Genomic DNA, 14,329 nt, shown 5'->3' on the forward strand with positions numbered 1-14,329 from the left:
GCAAGCATGCAGTATTCTTCAACAATCTTCCATGGGTTTGTGTTCAGCCAGCATTAGAAATCTAAAAGCTTTTAATTTTGGCAAAGTTTTCACAGGACTTGCACTTCCAGCATCTAGATAAAAGATAATTTGGAAGGAAATTATGTTGGTGAAATTGAAGAATTCAGTAATGAGTTCTGTGTAGATGAATCAATGCCCAATTAAATGATTATATCAAATCTACCTTTAAATGTTGACTTAAAATAATCATATTTTAAAGACATTGAAAGTAAGATGCTATATATACATGTAATCAGAAGAGCAAAGTCTGTGTTACCCATGCTGGTAGAGGAGTGATGTGTTCTGATTGATCCATGAATTTGATTAATGGAAAGAAATTTAGGACAGGAATTATCTGTATGCTAAGATTTAGAGTAGATTGTCATAATCTAGCTTGTTTTCATAGTTTCCATTCCCTTTTGCAACTTTTCTCTGTTTCTCTGGGATTTTTCCTCTTTCCCTATCCTTCTTCCAGGCTCCCTTCTCTGTTTGAGTGTTTTAATGCTCACATAATCTGTTTTTTGTTTGTTTTTTGAGATGGAGTTTCACTCTTGTTGCCCAGGCTGGAATGCAGTGGCGTGATCTTGGTTCACTAAAACGTCCACCTCCTGGCTTCAAGCAATTCTCCTGTCTCAGCCTCCCAAGTAGCTGGAATTACTTGGAGCGTGTACCACCACACCCAGATAATTTTTGTATTTTTAGTAGAGACAGGGTTTTGCCATGTTGGCCAGGCTGGTCTCAAACTCCTGGCCTCAAGTGATCACCCACCTCAGCCTCCCAAAATGCTGGTATTACAGGCGTGAGCCACCGTGCCTGCCCCTATTTTTTTAATCTACTACTTTATCCACCTATTTTTTTCCCTTCGTGGCAATGAATACAGCCAATCAGAGCAATATTCTTTGTTTCATTCATTCAGTCAATCAGCGTTTACTAAACCTCTGCCATGTTTATGGCACTAACCTGATGACAGGCAGAGCTACCAAAACTGAATGGATATCCTGCCATAGGCAAAAAAGCACATGTTTGGCTGGCCAGACATGGTGGCTCACACCTGTAATCCCAGTACTTTGGGAGGCCGAGGTGGGTGGATCACTGGAGGTCAGGAGTTCCAGGCCAGCGTAACCAACATGGTGAAACCCCATCTCTACTAAAAACATAAAATTAGCTAGGCGTGATGGCACATGCCTATAATCCCGGCTACTTGGGAGGCTGAGGCAGGAGAATAGCTTGAACCCGGGAGGCGGAGGTTGCAGTGAGCTGAGGTCGCACCATTGCACTCCAGCCTGGGCAACAAAAGTGAAACTCTGTCTCCAAAGGGGAAAAAAAAAAAAAAAAAAAAAAGTACATGTTTGGGATCCATAAAATTCTTAATAAGATCAATAAGATCATTGAGCACGCGTAAGAAGGACAAGATAAAGCTGGAAAGTTAGGTTGCTATGGGTTACTAAAGGCCTTGCATACCAGACTAACAGGCTGAGTTTTTTTCTCTAGTTAACAGGAAACTATTCAGTTGTGTGCGTGTGTGTATGTATGTATGCATATTTGGCTTGGTTTTCCAAACCAGGTTTTGACATAAGAACATCAGTTTTCAGAAGGTTTTCTGTTCAGTTCTTCCTTTCTCCTCAACTTGTCTTTATTCATCTTCCTAGAACTTGAACTCAGCTGCTGCAGTCATCACAAAATCATTTGGTTAATACAAATTTGGGGAAAATGCCTGTCTGATTCCAGCATGAATGGTAGAACAGGTCTGATAATGTTGTGACTCCAGTAAGCACTGCATAATGAGGTAGCCATTCCGTCCAACAGTAGTTATGTGCCCAGTAATTCATCCTATTGTACACGGTTCCTCTCCTAGTCCACTGCTACTTTGAGCTCATAGGAATCTTTCCTCACGCTAAGCAATTACATAATTTAGATTCCAAACAGTTTTGATTTATACTCTAGATCCGAGTTCAAATCTAAATTATTAGACTATTTATAGGTTTTTTTTTTATTTTGTAAGGAATATGAAAAGCCAGGACTATGTAAACAAAAGAAATGTGGCAGTCTTAATAAGGCATAACCATAAAACAGATGTCATGAGGGTAAAGCTCCCTTGAAAACATTTTGATAATATGTTTTCTATGATTTAACAGGTTTGGACCAAAAATCTAGCACGAAATCTGATTCATTCTTTCTGGTAAATTCCACTGAATAGATGTTTGAGACGTCTGTTTCATTGACTCAGTAAATATTAATGAGCAGAGTGATACAAAGATGATATGCCAGGCCTTGAGAATGCAATGGTGCCAAAAGGAGGCATTGTCTTAGCACTCAGGAAGCTTACAATATGAGATCTTATGTTAACCAAATTAATAGACTGACACCATGTATGAATAACTGAAAAAAACTCTACATAAACCAGGCTTTTTTTTTTTTTTTTTTTTTTTTGAGACGGAGTCTCGCTCTGTCGCCCAGGCTGGAGTGCAGTGACATGATCTCGACTCACTGCAAGCTCCGCCTCCCGGGTTCACGCCATTCTCCTGCCTCAGCCTCCCTAGTAGCTGGACTACAGGTGCCCGCCATTACGCCCGGCTAGTTTTTGTATATTTAGTAGAGACGAGGTTTCACCATGTTAGCCAGGATAGTCTGGATCTCCTGACCTCGTGATCCGCCCGTCTCGGCCTCTCAAAGTGCTGGGATTACAGGCGTGAGCCACCGCGCCCGGCCAAACCAGGCTATTTTCATAACACATATCTCTTTATTAGGAAACACTTTTGCTATACCAAAAAATTAGTATCTACACAAATATTAATGCCTCCAGCTATAAGAAATAAATATTACTAGGCCATTGGAGTTCAGTGATATGGCTAGGAAGACCACAAACACATTGAGAAGACTTGCAGACAGTCGGAGACACTTTCACACGTCCCATCGCATCACCACCATAGGTTCGTTTCAACTTTCTAGTCCTTCATCTCAGTTCTTCATTTAGGAAACAGAGTGACAATAACTATAATGATCACCGCCAATATATGAGCAGCATTGTGGGGGGCAAAATGTTGCTTTGGGGTCAGACACATCTCAGTTCAAATCCTGACTTTGCCACTGTGTGACCCTTAGGCAAGTCTCTTGATGATCTCTGAACTCTCATTTCCTCATGTGTGAAATGAGGCAGAGATGGAAATGATGGCATTGATTGCAACTCATGATACTTGATAGTGGAGTGTCCTAGAGAGTCTGTTCTTTCTAGTAATTGTAAATGGAAGTGACCAGAACTTGCCCACTGGCTGAAATAGAAAAAAGAAACATTTGGAAAAGCTGAATATTTTATGTCTATGTTTAATCTTTATAAATGGAAGTATACCTAAAATATGCTAGAGAGCTTGGTCAATGAATATGCTTTATAGAGTTTATCAGCTAAAAGGGATAGTATAAGAAATAATATGAACTAGTATATCATTTAAGAATTGAATCTATTTTGAGGGTTAGCATTGTCTCTTTTGGGATGAGTGAATAACACTGTCACAGAGTGTACAATAAAACAAAACAGCAAGGAGTGAATGACTCATGGAATACATCCATGGAACAATTAGAAACCAAATTTAGTAAGTATTAGATATTAGCATCTAGTGATTAATGTCACTAAGGTTATATCAAATTCCTGTTTACTCTGCTCCTGGAGAATATAGGACAGGTGACAGATTTCTTAGGAAATGCTTTTCCTAATGCCTTTTTCTTTTCATCAGACCTTTGTCTTTTTTCAAGTATGAGTTTACATTTTAGCCAGTGTTACAATCTCTCTATTTGTAGGTAGACAGATGGGGGATAGGAAATGAGGAATGGTGTCTGGCTCTTTAATTAAAGACATAGAACCAGAGTTTGCTCTTCGAGCTTACTGGCAAGGCACATACGCACACGTGCACATACACACACATACACACACAAAGTGCATCTGATAGATGAAGCCAAATTTGTAAAATTGTATCCACAATCATAGTTTCTATGGTAACTGTATCTTAGGCCCAGACACAAACAGAGCTGGAAGGAGATGTCTGATTTTATTTTCTGCTAAGACAATCATAACAGAGACAGTTCAGGTTATTAAGATGCCATAGCCCAGTGTACATGCAGCTAGTACTTGGATGGTGCTGCCATAAGATTTCATGCTTAAATCCCAATAAATACTTTATAATTTCATACTTTGCAGATTGCTTTGCTCTCTTTGTCATTCTGCTATAAAATCATCATGTGTCTACACACAGTTACTGTATTAATGAGGTGTTAGTGGTCAACATAAATGTGGAAATGATGCAAGATAATTTTTATAAATGTGCACAGGTTAGAAGGGACTTCCAGGATGTCTGTTTTAACCCTGACATGTTACAAGGAAGGAAAATGTAGGCACAGAATCGTTAAAAGACTTATCCAAGAATTATTTTTAAAATACTTTACTTGCTGTATTTTTTAAACTAACAGATGTTCTAGACTAGTCTATAAGCTGAATACCCAGTTATTTGACAAAATTACTGAAATCAAATTACAGAAAACAAACACTTCAGAAACAATAGTTTGAATGAGTGTGTGTTCTTTCGCCTCTCTGGATAACACATTTGTAAATACGTAGCTCAGCATAATATACCACATATTGCCGAAGATAAATAATTAAACATCCTATTTTGATGAGCTTCCTTTTGTTTAAATAGAGCATTTCCCTTAGTTCCCCTAGAAACATATAGCATTTTAGCAAAATGTCTTAATATTAGAAGATGCTGAAATCCAAGTTTATAACTTTTTAGAAGTTTTTATTGTATTGATTCCTTTAAACATCTTCCAGCCAAATCTATAACTAGGTAAGAGCAATGGAATTAGAAGAAAGCTTTTGGAAATGTGGAACACTGCTCCAAAATATCTGTCATGATACCAACTTGAAATGAAAGGCACGTTTCCTAAAATGGCATCTAAATTTTTATACTTTGCATCTTAATCTTATGATGTGTCTGGCAGCATGAAACTCATTTTTTTGTAATGGATCTAAGACATATTTGTAAATGAGGATGTTATATATAGGTGAATAAGCCGTATTGCAACTTTGGCCTCTCCCAGCACAGCAGCTTTTAAATTTCCTGAGGAAAATTGGCTTAGAGGACATAAATTACAACATTGGCAAAAATGTGTCCTAACCTGTAGAAACTGGAAAACATGTTAATTTTGAATTGTTTCCACTTTTCATCAGCAGACATTTGCAGAAAAATCTTGTGTAATTTATTCTTTTATTTTTAATGAATTGTTTAAAACTGTTTGAAAAGGCATTATATCTTCTCCTCTGCCATTAATCTATAAATGGGGAATATTGGGAGGTTAAATGGCCTCTTTAGGATATTGCTTGATGAAACTGCTGATTCCAGCAATGCCAGGCTACAAATACATACTAATTTAAGGAACCCTGAATGTAAGCAGCAAGCTCTTTGCTTTTGTAGAGAAAAGACTAATAGCTTTATTTTAACAAGGCTCTTACCCCAGCCGGCAGCAGGCACTGAGTGAATGAAATTGGGGGAACTCCCATGGACTAAAAGCACCTTAATTCAACGTTCCTTCCAAACACCAAGCCCTCCTGATAGGCTTGTCACAGGCTGTCATAATCCAGCCAAAGAGGGTCACCACGTGCAAGGCGCAGCGAGGTATGAGCGCTTTAAGTTGTTTTGAATAAGCTCTCTGAAGTTTCACTTCCTGAGCTATATCAGTAAAAGAAAGATAAACATGCCCCAAATCTAGGCGTAAGTTCTAACGTTACACTGTTGTGTAAAAGGCTAGATTTCTGTTATGGCTTAAGTCAAGATTGTTTCTATCAGATACATATTTAGGTCATTACATTAAAAAGAAGAAGAAAAAACCTTGCATGATACCAAGTAAGATAAAGGGATTAAAAAAAATTAATTGGATCAAAGCTGCTGACCTTATTTTTTTGTGATGAGGGAAATTACCTAATAAGGAGTTCTTCAAGCAGGAATATTTCTGAGCCTTGTTGAGCACAGAGAAAAATGAGAAGTGAGCTTATAAATGCCTGTGTCTGTTTTCTCTCCCTCACTCCCTCTTCAAGTCGTCTGACTTCCTAAGGACTTAACCACAACTTCTTAAAACTGGCTTCCCTTTAGCAACCCTCTATCTCCAATTTCCTATCCTCCATTTGCAGCTCTTTGCAAGAATATTTGTACCCAACACGCTAATCTATATTGCCACCAGTTCTAACTAGAATATTAAAAATTCATCAGATTATAGGAGATTACATGAATTATGATTTATCCATATAATGGGATATTATATGGCCATTAAAAATCATGTTTTAAAATATATTCAATGACATACAAAACTGTCAATAATAAACAGATAAGAAAACAGCTCTACATGCTATTAAAATATGTATGTGGGGCCGGCGCGGTGGCTCACGCCTGTAATCCCAGCACTTTGGGAGGCCGAGGCAGGCAGATCACGAGGTCAGGAGATCAAGACCATCCTGGCTAACATGGTGAAACCCCGTCTCTACTGAAAATACAAAATAATTAGCTGGGCATGGTGGTGAGTGCCTGTAGTTGCAGCTACTCGGGAGGCTGAGGCTGGAGAATGGAGTGAACCCGGGAAGCGGAGCTTGCAGTGAGCCGAGATAGTGCCACTGCACTCGAGCCTGGGCGACAGAGCGAGACTCCATCTCAAAATAAATAAATAAATAAATAAATAAATAAATAAATAAATAAATAAATAAAATAAAAATAAAATACGTATGTGTTTATAAATGTTAACAGAGAACATGTTGGGGTGGTTTTCCACAATAATCATATAAGGGAGAAAAAAATGATTAAATCTATTTTTTTTAAATAATGGAACAGAAATGTATCCCCATCATTTTCATTAACTAACATTGAATCCCCGAGGGAGAGAACTTTTTCTCACCTCTGTCTTATGGTACTTCACATGTTACTCCACCTATGAGACACTAACACATGTTTACATATTTGAAAGTATTAATCCCATTCCATAAGCGTGACAGCATAAGGCAGTACAATCAGTGGTTGTTTGTTTATTAGAAAACTAGAAGGGTTTTCAGCACCATAGAGTCTAGCTTTCTCTCCCCATCAATCCACTGAAATCACTCTCAGTAAAGCACCAATCACCATCTCATTGCCGATTCCAAAAAATATTTTTGCAGATTTTATAGTAGTCTCTGTTCAGTTGCAGAGAACAACATCTACTGTAGCTTAAGAAAGAATACATTTATTACACCATAGTAATGAGCTTATAGAACCATAAGGGAGGTTAAAGAGAAAAATTCTTGGATAAGCTTTCAGGAATAATTTTCCAAGCCACACTCCAGAACTGAGCTACCGGGGAGTTGTTGCTATTTCTATGTAGGAAATTTTAGACTGCAGAGTTGCATATCGGGAGCCACCATGATTAGGAAGATGCCACCATCAGAAAGCCACCTCTCCTGCCACCAATTCTAAGACCAACTATAAAAGTTACATTTCACCCCCAAAACTAGCAACATTACAGCTGCTAAAGCTGCCACAGGAAAACCAAGCATCTCTCTCATTTAGTCATTCTTGCCATAATAAACTGTGGAAATATGGCCACTGCCTCAATTCTATTTCCCAAATGTTATGGCCTAACTTAAATCATGCCAGTACATTGGCTGCAAGGGAATCCAGAGAAAGGTAGTTTGTAGCTTTCCAGGCTCTGTAATTCAAGGTGACACTCCACAAGAAGGGTGGATTGGGTGAAGTGCACGAACACACAGTCCCTGTCTTACTGAAGCTCTTGACTGTTTTGACACTGTTGACCACTCCCTTAATGGAATTCCTTTCTTGGTTTCAACAATAAAACATTTTCCTGGTTTTCTTCTGAACCAACTACTTTTTCTCAGACTTCCTCCTGGGTTCAGTGTTTTTGGCCTGCCCCTTAAATGACGGTGTTCCTAAGAATAGTATTAGTGTTCCTCTCCTCATTGCATGTCTTGTCCTTTATTTGGTCCCTATAGACTCTTCCTGGGCATTCTTTTCCAAGCTTTCAGGTACCATCTGTATGCTGAACATTTTCCAATGCTACATCTCTAGTCCAGACTTCTCTAAGTTGCAAACCATTATACTCAACTATCAGACATCTCCATTGAATGTCCCAAGTCAAGTTTAATATGTCTAAATATTCCCTCCTACCTCTACTCCAAAATCTGTTCTTCATTTATTCCTGTTTTGGTGAATATTACCAAAACCATATAGTTGTTAAGCTCAGAAACTTGGGCATTATTCTAAATACATCAGTCCCTTTAATCCACAGTCAATCCTATTGATCTTACCTCTTTGAATTCCTAATGACACTCTCTTGTCTTCATCCTTTGAAAAAGCCTCTAGTTTATGCTCTTACAATCTCTGGCTCAGACCTCCACTGAACCCTCCAAGTTATGGCAAGAATAATCTTAAAAACTATAAATTCTCAGAAGATAATATACAAGAAAATCTAGGTGACCTAGGGTTTGATGATGATTTTTTAGATATAAGAGCAAAGGCATGATCTGTGGAAGATAAAATATGTTGAACTTTATTAAAATTAAAAATTTTTGCTCTGTGGAAGACACTTCAAGAGAATGAGAGAAGCTACAGATTCAGAGAAAAAGTTTGCAAAAGACACATCTGATAATGAAGTATCCAAAATATAGAAAGAAATCTTAAAACTCAACAGTAAGAAAACAACCTAAATAAAAAATGGGCCAAAGACTTCAGCGGATCCCTCACCAAAGAAGATATACATATGGCAAATAAGCATGTGAAAAGATGTTCCACATCACATGTCATCAAGGAAATGGCAAAACAACAATGAGATGTGACTACACACCTGTTAGAATGGCTACAACTGGGAACACTGACCATACCAAATGCTGACAAGGAAGTGGAACACCAGGAACTCTTATTCATTGAAGTCTGGTGGGAATTCAAAATGGTATCACCACTTTGGAAGACAGTTAGGTGGTTTCTTGCAAAACTAAACATAGTCTCACGATATGATCCAGCAATCGCCTTCCTTAGTATTTACCCAAAGGAGTTGAAAACTGACATCCATACAAAAACCTGCACATAAATGTTTACATCTTTATTCATAATTGCCAAAAGTTGGAGGCAACCAAGATGTATTTTAGTAGGTGAATGACTAAATAAACAGTGCTACATCTGGACCCTGGAATATTACTTAGCCTTGGAAAGAAATGAGCTATCAAGCCATGAAAAAGCATGGAGGAAACTTAAATGCATATTACTAAGTAAAAGAAGCCGATCTGAAAAGACTGCATAGTGTATGATACCAACTATATCACACTCTGGAATTGACTATGAAGAGAGTAAAAAGATCATTGGTTACCAGGACTTGGGGGAAGGAGTGATGAATAGGCAGAGCACTTAAGATGTTTAGGGCCTTGAAAATTCTCTGTATGGTACTGTAATGATGAATGCATGCCATTATACATTCGTCCAAACCCATAGAATGAGTAACACCTAGAGAGAGCCCTAATGTAAACTATGGGCTATGAGTGATTATAATGTATCAGTGTAGGTTAGTGAGTTGCAACAGTTGTAGCACACTGGTGGGCATGCGGGTAATGAAGGAGGCTATGCATGCATAGGGGTGGGACTATATGGAAATCTATATACCACCTTCTTAATTTTTTTGTGAACCTAAAACTGATCTAGAAACTAGTTGCTTTTTAAAAATTGCAGTGGTGGCGGTAACAGTAATAGCCACAGCAGTAGCAACAGTAGTATAGTTACCAGCTAATAGTTTTCTTTTCTTCACACCGTTTCCACCTTTGCAAAATCTTCAAATTCCCTGAAGATACAGTCCTTTTGTTATGCCTCCATGGTGTTTCACTTCTGTGCTCTTTACTTGAATGGCTTATCCCACTACTCCTACACCCTTCTGCCTCAGAAAAACTCCTCCTCATTCATCCTCAGGTTTGAGATGACGCTTCAACACCCGTATGACGCTGTCTTCAACTCTCCCAGGTGGACTTTGGAATTTGTGCCTGCAGACTCCCAGTGCCTCCTTCCTCAGACTTCTACAGTGATCTCATTGTACCATACTTGTTTGCAGGCCTGTTTCCATGAGAAGACCCGCTGGATTTCTTCATTGCTTTGAATACAGTGAATGACTGCATTAATGATGTTGCAGTTTCAATGGAGAAACATACAAAGATACACACGATTAGTGAAGGACAGAATAATTTTTTATGTACAAGCATGCTGCCTATCTTTTGAAGCCTGGTCCAAGTTCTGGTACTTCCGTGAAGTTTTTCCTGACACCTCCAGGCCTCACCTGTGCTGCTGCTGCTAACATCCTGAATGGCACTTGATGTTACATTGTCCTCTTTCATTCTTTGATTATTTCATTTTGAATGCTGTTTTCCCAACAAGACAGAAAATTCCTTAAGAATAAGGATCACCTTACGTTTCTTACAATGTTATATGCTATTGGGTATATTTAATAGATGGGTGTATGTATACTATATATAAACATATATGTATATACATGCAAATATACATATATGCATATTTATATATGTATATTTTATGTATATTTTAATATTTATATGTATATTTGTATGTATATATACATAACCATATATTAAAAATACATATAATTATATGTGTGTGTGTATATATATACACACACATAATCTGTTCCTTGAGGCACCAGAACAGTAACAGGCATGTGGTCTCCTCAAGGCAACAGAACACTGACTGCTATTATCATTATGCCAGGACAGTTCTGGATAACAGTGCTAAAACTATTAACTTGGAACTTTATAGCTACAAGAAAAAGCTCCGTTGGAATATCCAGAGGTATACTATAGATACTTAAGCATAGTGATTTTCCAGCAACCACAATTAATAACCTCAGCATAGTATTGATACTTGCAGAAATTCTCTTTCCATAAGAAACCGTTTAAAAACACAAGAAAGCAAACCTTAGGTAGGAATGGGTGAGGACAATGTTTGTCCTTCACTTCTTCCTTTTCTATTGTTTTTATCCCCTGTCTGTCATCATCCATGCCTCTGGTTTTGGTAGAAAGTTCAGAAATTTAAACCAAGGCTTTTATCCTAGTGCAGAGAATTCTCAATCTCTCTGTCTGTGATTGCTTTGAAGATGTACAGTCTTCATCCCTACCTACGTAGTAGCTCACTGGACTCTTGCCCTCTCAGATAACCCCAGTGTCTCCTGTTCCACCTATTGATGAAATATAAAGAGGTTTTACAGGACACACTCTAAAGGTCCTCCCACAATAATTAAACGCCAAGAATAGTCTTTCTTAATCTAAGTGCACGTGTGTACTTGCTTTGCAACATCTCTCACCATATCCCCAACCCCATATACACAGTCTGCACAAGCTGGGATGGAATGGTGGTTTTATGGAGAGCTGGCACTTTTGGTAAGAAGAAAATAACTTCCAGGTGGTTGAGTACCAGCTAGAAAAATTTTCCCTACTCACCTTGACACTGTTACTTCCTGTGCTAACTGGCAAAATCTCTTCCTTCCCACCTGATAGTCCAAGTTTTCTATTTACTCCTTCCGTGCCCCTGTGTGAGGGATACCCAAGAACAAAAGCAAGCACATGAGTGGTCCATGTGATGCCGGGTGTTTTGAGGTGAACAGATGGGGAATCAATCAGTCAATAAGTACTTTTAAATGCCTGTTCCGTGTTCATCCTGATTTTAGTTGGTATGATAGCTACAGAGGGATGAGATATAATATCTTTTCATTCAAGAAGCTAACACACAGTATTGAAAACCTACTGGGGCCAGTCACTGCCCTTTAGGATCTCAGAGGCTGATGGAAAAGACTCCAAGAAAGGTAAACACAGGAAGTACAGAGGAAGAGACAAAAACAATAAAGACTAACACTAGATAGAAAACAGTTCATCACTTATGTGTGGCCATTCATAAGACAGAGGACTGAGGTTCAGGGTGGCCCGAGGGGGCATCATGGATGCTGTGGAGTAGACAGTTGATTGTCAGCAACCCCGGTTAGTAAAGAAGGGTTTTATGGAAAAGGTACTTTTATTTATTTGTTTGTTTATTTATTATTTGAGACAAAGTCTCATTATGTCACCCAGACTGAAGTGCAGTAGCACTATGTGGGCTCACTACAACTTCTGCCTTCCGGGTTCAAGCGATTCTCCTGCCTCAGCCTCCTGAGTAACTGAGACTACAGGTGTGCACCACCACACCTGGCTAATTTTTCTATTTTTAGCAGAGACGGGGTTTCACCATGTTGGCCAGTCTGGTCTCAAACTCCTGACCTCAGGTGATCCGCCCCCCCTTGACCTCCCAACAAAGTGCTGGGATTGCAGGTGTGAGCCACCGCACCCAGCCAGAAAAGGTGCTTTTAAAAATACGGTCTTTTCACAGCCAAGAGGAACTATAATGGCGTGAAAACTAAATGTAACATACTGGATGGGATCCAGGGACAGAAAAATAGCATTAGTTAAAAATCTAAATAAACTATAGACTTTAGTTAACAATATATCAATATTGATTCATTAATTGTAAGAAATGTGCCAAAGTAATGTCAGCTAGTAGTAGGAGGGAAACTGGGTACAGGACGTATGGGAAGTCTCTATACTACCTGTTCAATGTTTCTGTAAACCTAAAACTATTTTTAAAAGTAAATTCGGTTTAAAAAAAAAAGAAGAAGAAAATGGTCTAGCAGCCTACAGAATATTCCTGGTGTGGGGACATGAGGGAATCAGTTTGACAGTGACCCTTTTTTGAAAGAAGTGACTTTGTTGTTAAATACCATGTTTGTGGCTTGATCATCAATTCCTATAGCAATGCAGAGTTCTTGCTTGCTTCTCCGTGGTTGATTTTTGGCAGGCGGCAACAGCATTTGTGCACTGATTATAATTTCGAGATGCATTGTCAGTAACCAGGGTGTATAATGGATCTTCATCTCTAATTACTTTTCTCTCCACAGGTGCCTGGAAAGGGTCCAGATGGGAATGCACACAACCTCCGCTTTGAAGGGATGGAGAGGCAGTACGCATCCTTACCCAGGTAGATCACGGAGGGGTCTCCCATCTCCAGCTCACCTACAAATGAAGTCTTTAGAGAAGTCTACATGAAATAGAAATCTGGCTTTGAAATAGGGAATATGTTATAATGTTGCCTTGCTGCCGTCTGCTGCAGTCCTAGTTCCATCTTCACAAATGTGCTAATAATTGAAATACTTGTGGGTTATTTTTAAGGGGAGAAAATAGTATATCATTGCCATTGAACATGTCAGCAAGAATACTGGATACTAAATGGAAATCCTAAGCCATTGCTATAAAAATGGTATCGAACATCCTGCACCAAGCTTAGAGACAATCAAATAGTAAATCCTCTGTCCTAAGAGTTACCCATGAGGAATGGCGGACCAGTCTTAACCTTGAAGTTTCATGTGGGTGTTAAGAAGCAGGAGAGAAATGTGAACTTGGGAAGGTGTTCTTTGCCTGGTTTAGAATCTGACCTTGTTCTCAAGGCAGTAAGCAAATATTGCTGAGAAGCACAGACCCAGTGGGGGAAAGAAACAACTGCATGGGGAAAGTTTGCTGGGCCACCCTGGCCTGACATGATCCACTCATACTGTAACTAGACACCCTTGAAAATGAGATACGGTTCTCGAAAGCTTGTGCTGTTATTGGTGAGATGAAGGGGAGTTTTAGTTTGCTATCAGTAGCACATGACAAAGAAACAGCTTTTCCGAGAGTGCATGCAGTCCAGCTACAATGGGAGTTAGGTGAGGAGAGTGTGAGAATTAATGCATCCAAAAGAGAAACAAAGACAGGTTAATGCCAGGCTGAAAGCTGCAATGTTTTCAAATATTGCCTTTTAAAGGGGCGGGGGAAAGACTCCAAGTAGAGCTTCTTTTTCATCAAAGCTGAGCTATTAAAGTGCCAGCTCAGAGATGGAGTGACTGTTTGACATTGTATGTTGACTGTACCTCTGTGTGTGATCTTACAAAACGAACACCCTGAACATTACAGTGAGCAAAGCCAAAGTGACCATCTGCTCTTATAAATAGTACGTTATTTTCAAAAGTTGTGAAATCTCAAATCTAGAAGAGAAGCAGTTTTGTCCTGATTAGGCAGGACACCGAAAATACAGTATTTTTAAAGCTTTTATAAAGTTATATTTTATTTATCTTCCTGTTTTTTCTTTAAGAGATGTTGTCTAATAAGTTTTTCTCATTTGTAAGTAGCGTCCTGTTTCTATCTTCCTTGGCTTAGTACAAT

The 14,329-nt window shown here is 38.8% G+C and overlaps 1 protein-coding gene across 4 annotated transcripts in view; it reads left to right on the top strand.

The window, feature by feature from the left end:
• PARD3B (par-3 family cell polarity regulator beta) overlaps window positions 1–14,329 on the top strand; it is a 1,090,519-nt gene that overhangs the window by 1,004,999 nt on the left and 71,191 nt on the right. For all 4 annotated transcript variants that reach the window (XR_013402125.1, XM_015110772.3, XM_015110773.3 and 1 more), the window contains one exon: window positions 13,030–13,109. Coding sequence is in view for 3 of the 4 variants with exons in the window: in XM_015110772.3 (XP_014966258.3) it covers window positions 13,030–13,109 (80 nt within the window). In the remaining variant the exon portion in view is untranslated. The remainder of the gene's footprint in view (window positions 1–13,029; window positions 13,110–14,329) is intronic.

Source organism: Macaca mulatta, chromosome 12 (assembly GCF_049350105.2).
Source record: "Macaca mulatta isolate MMU2019108-1 chromosome 12, T2T-MMU8v2.0, whole genome shotgun sequence".
Classification (NCBI taxonomy): domain Eukaryota; kingdom Metazoa; phylum Chordata; class Mammalia; order Primates; family Cercopithecidae; genus Macaca; species Macaca mulatta.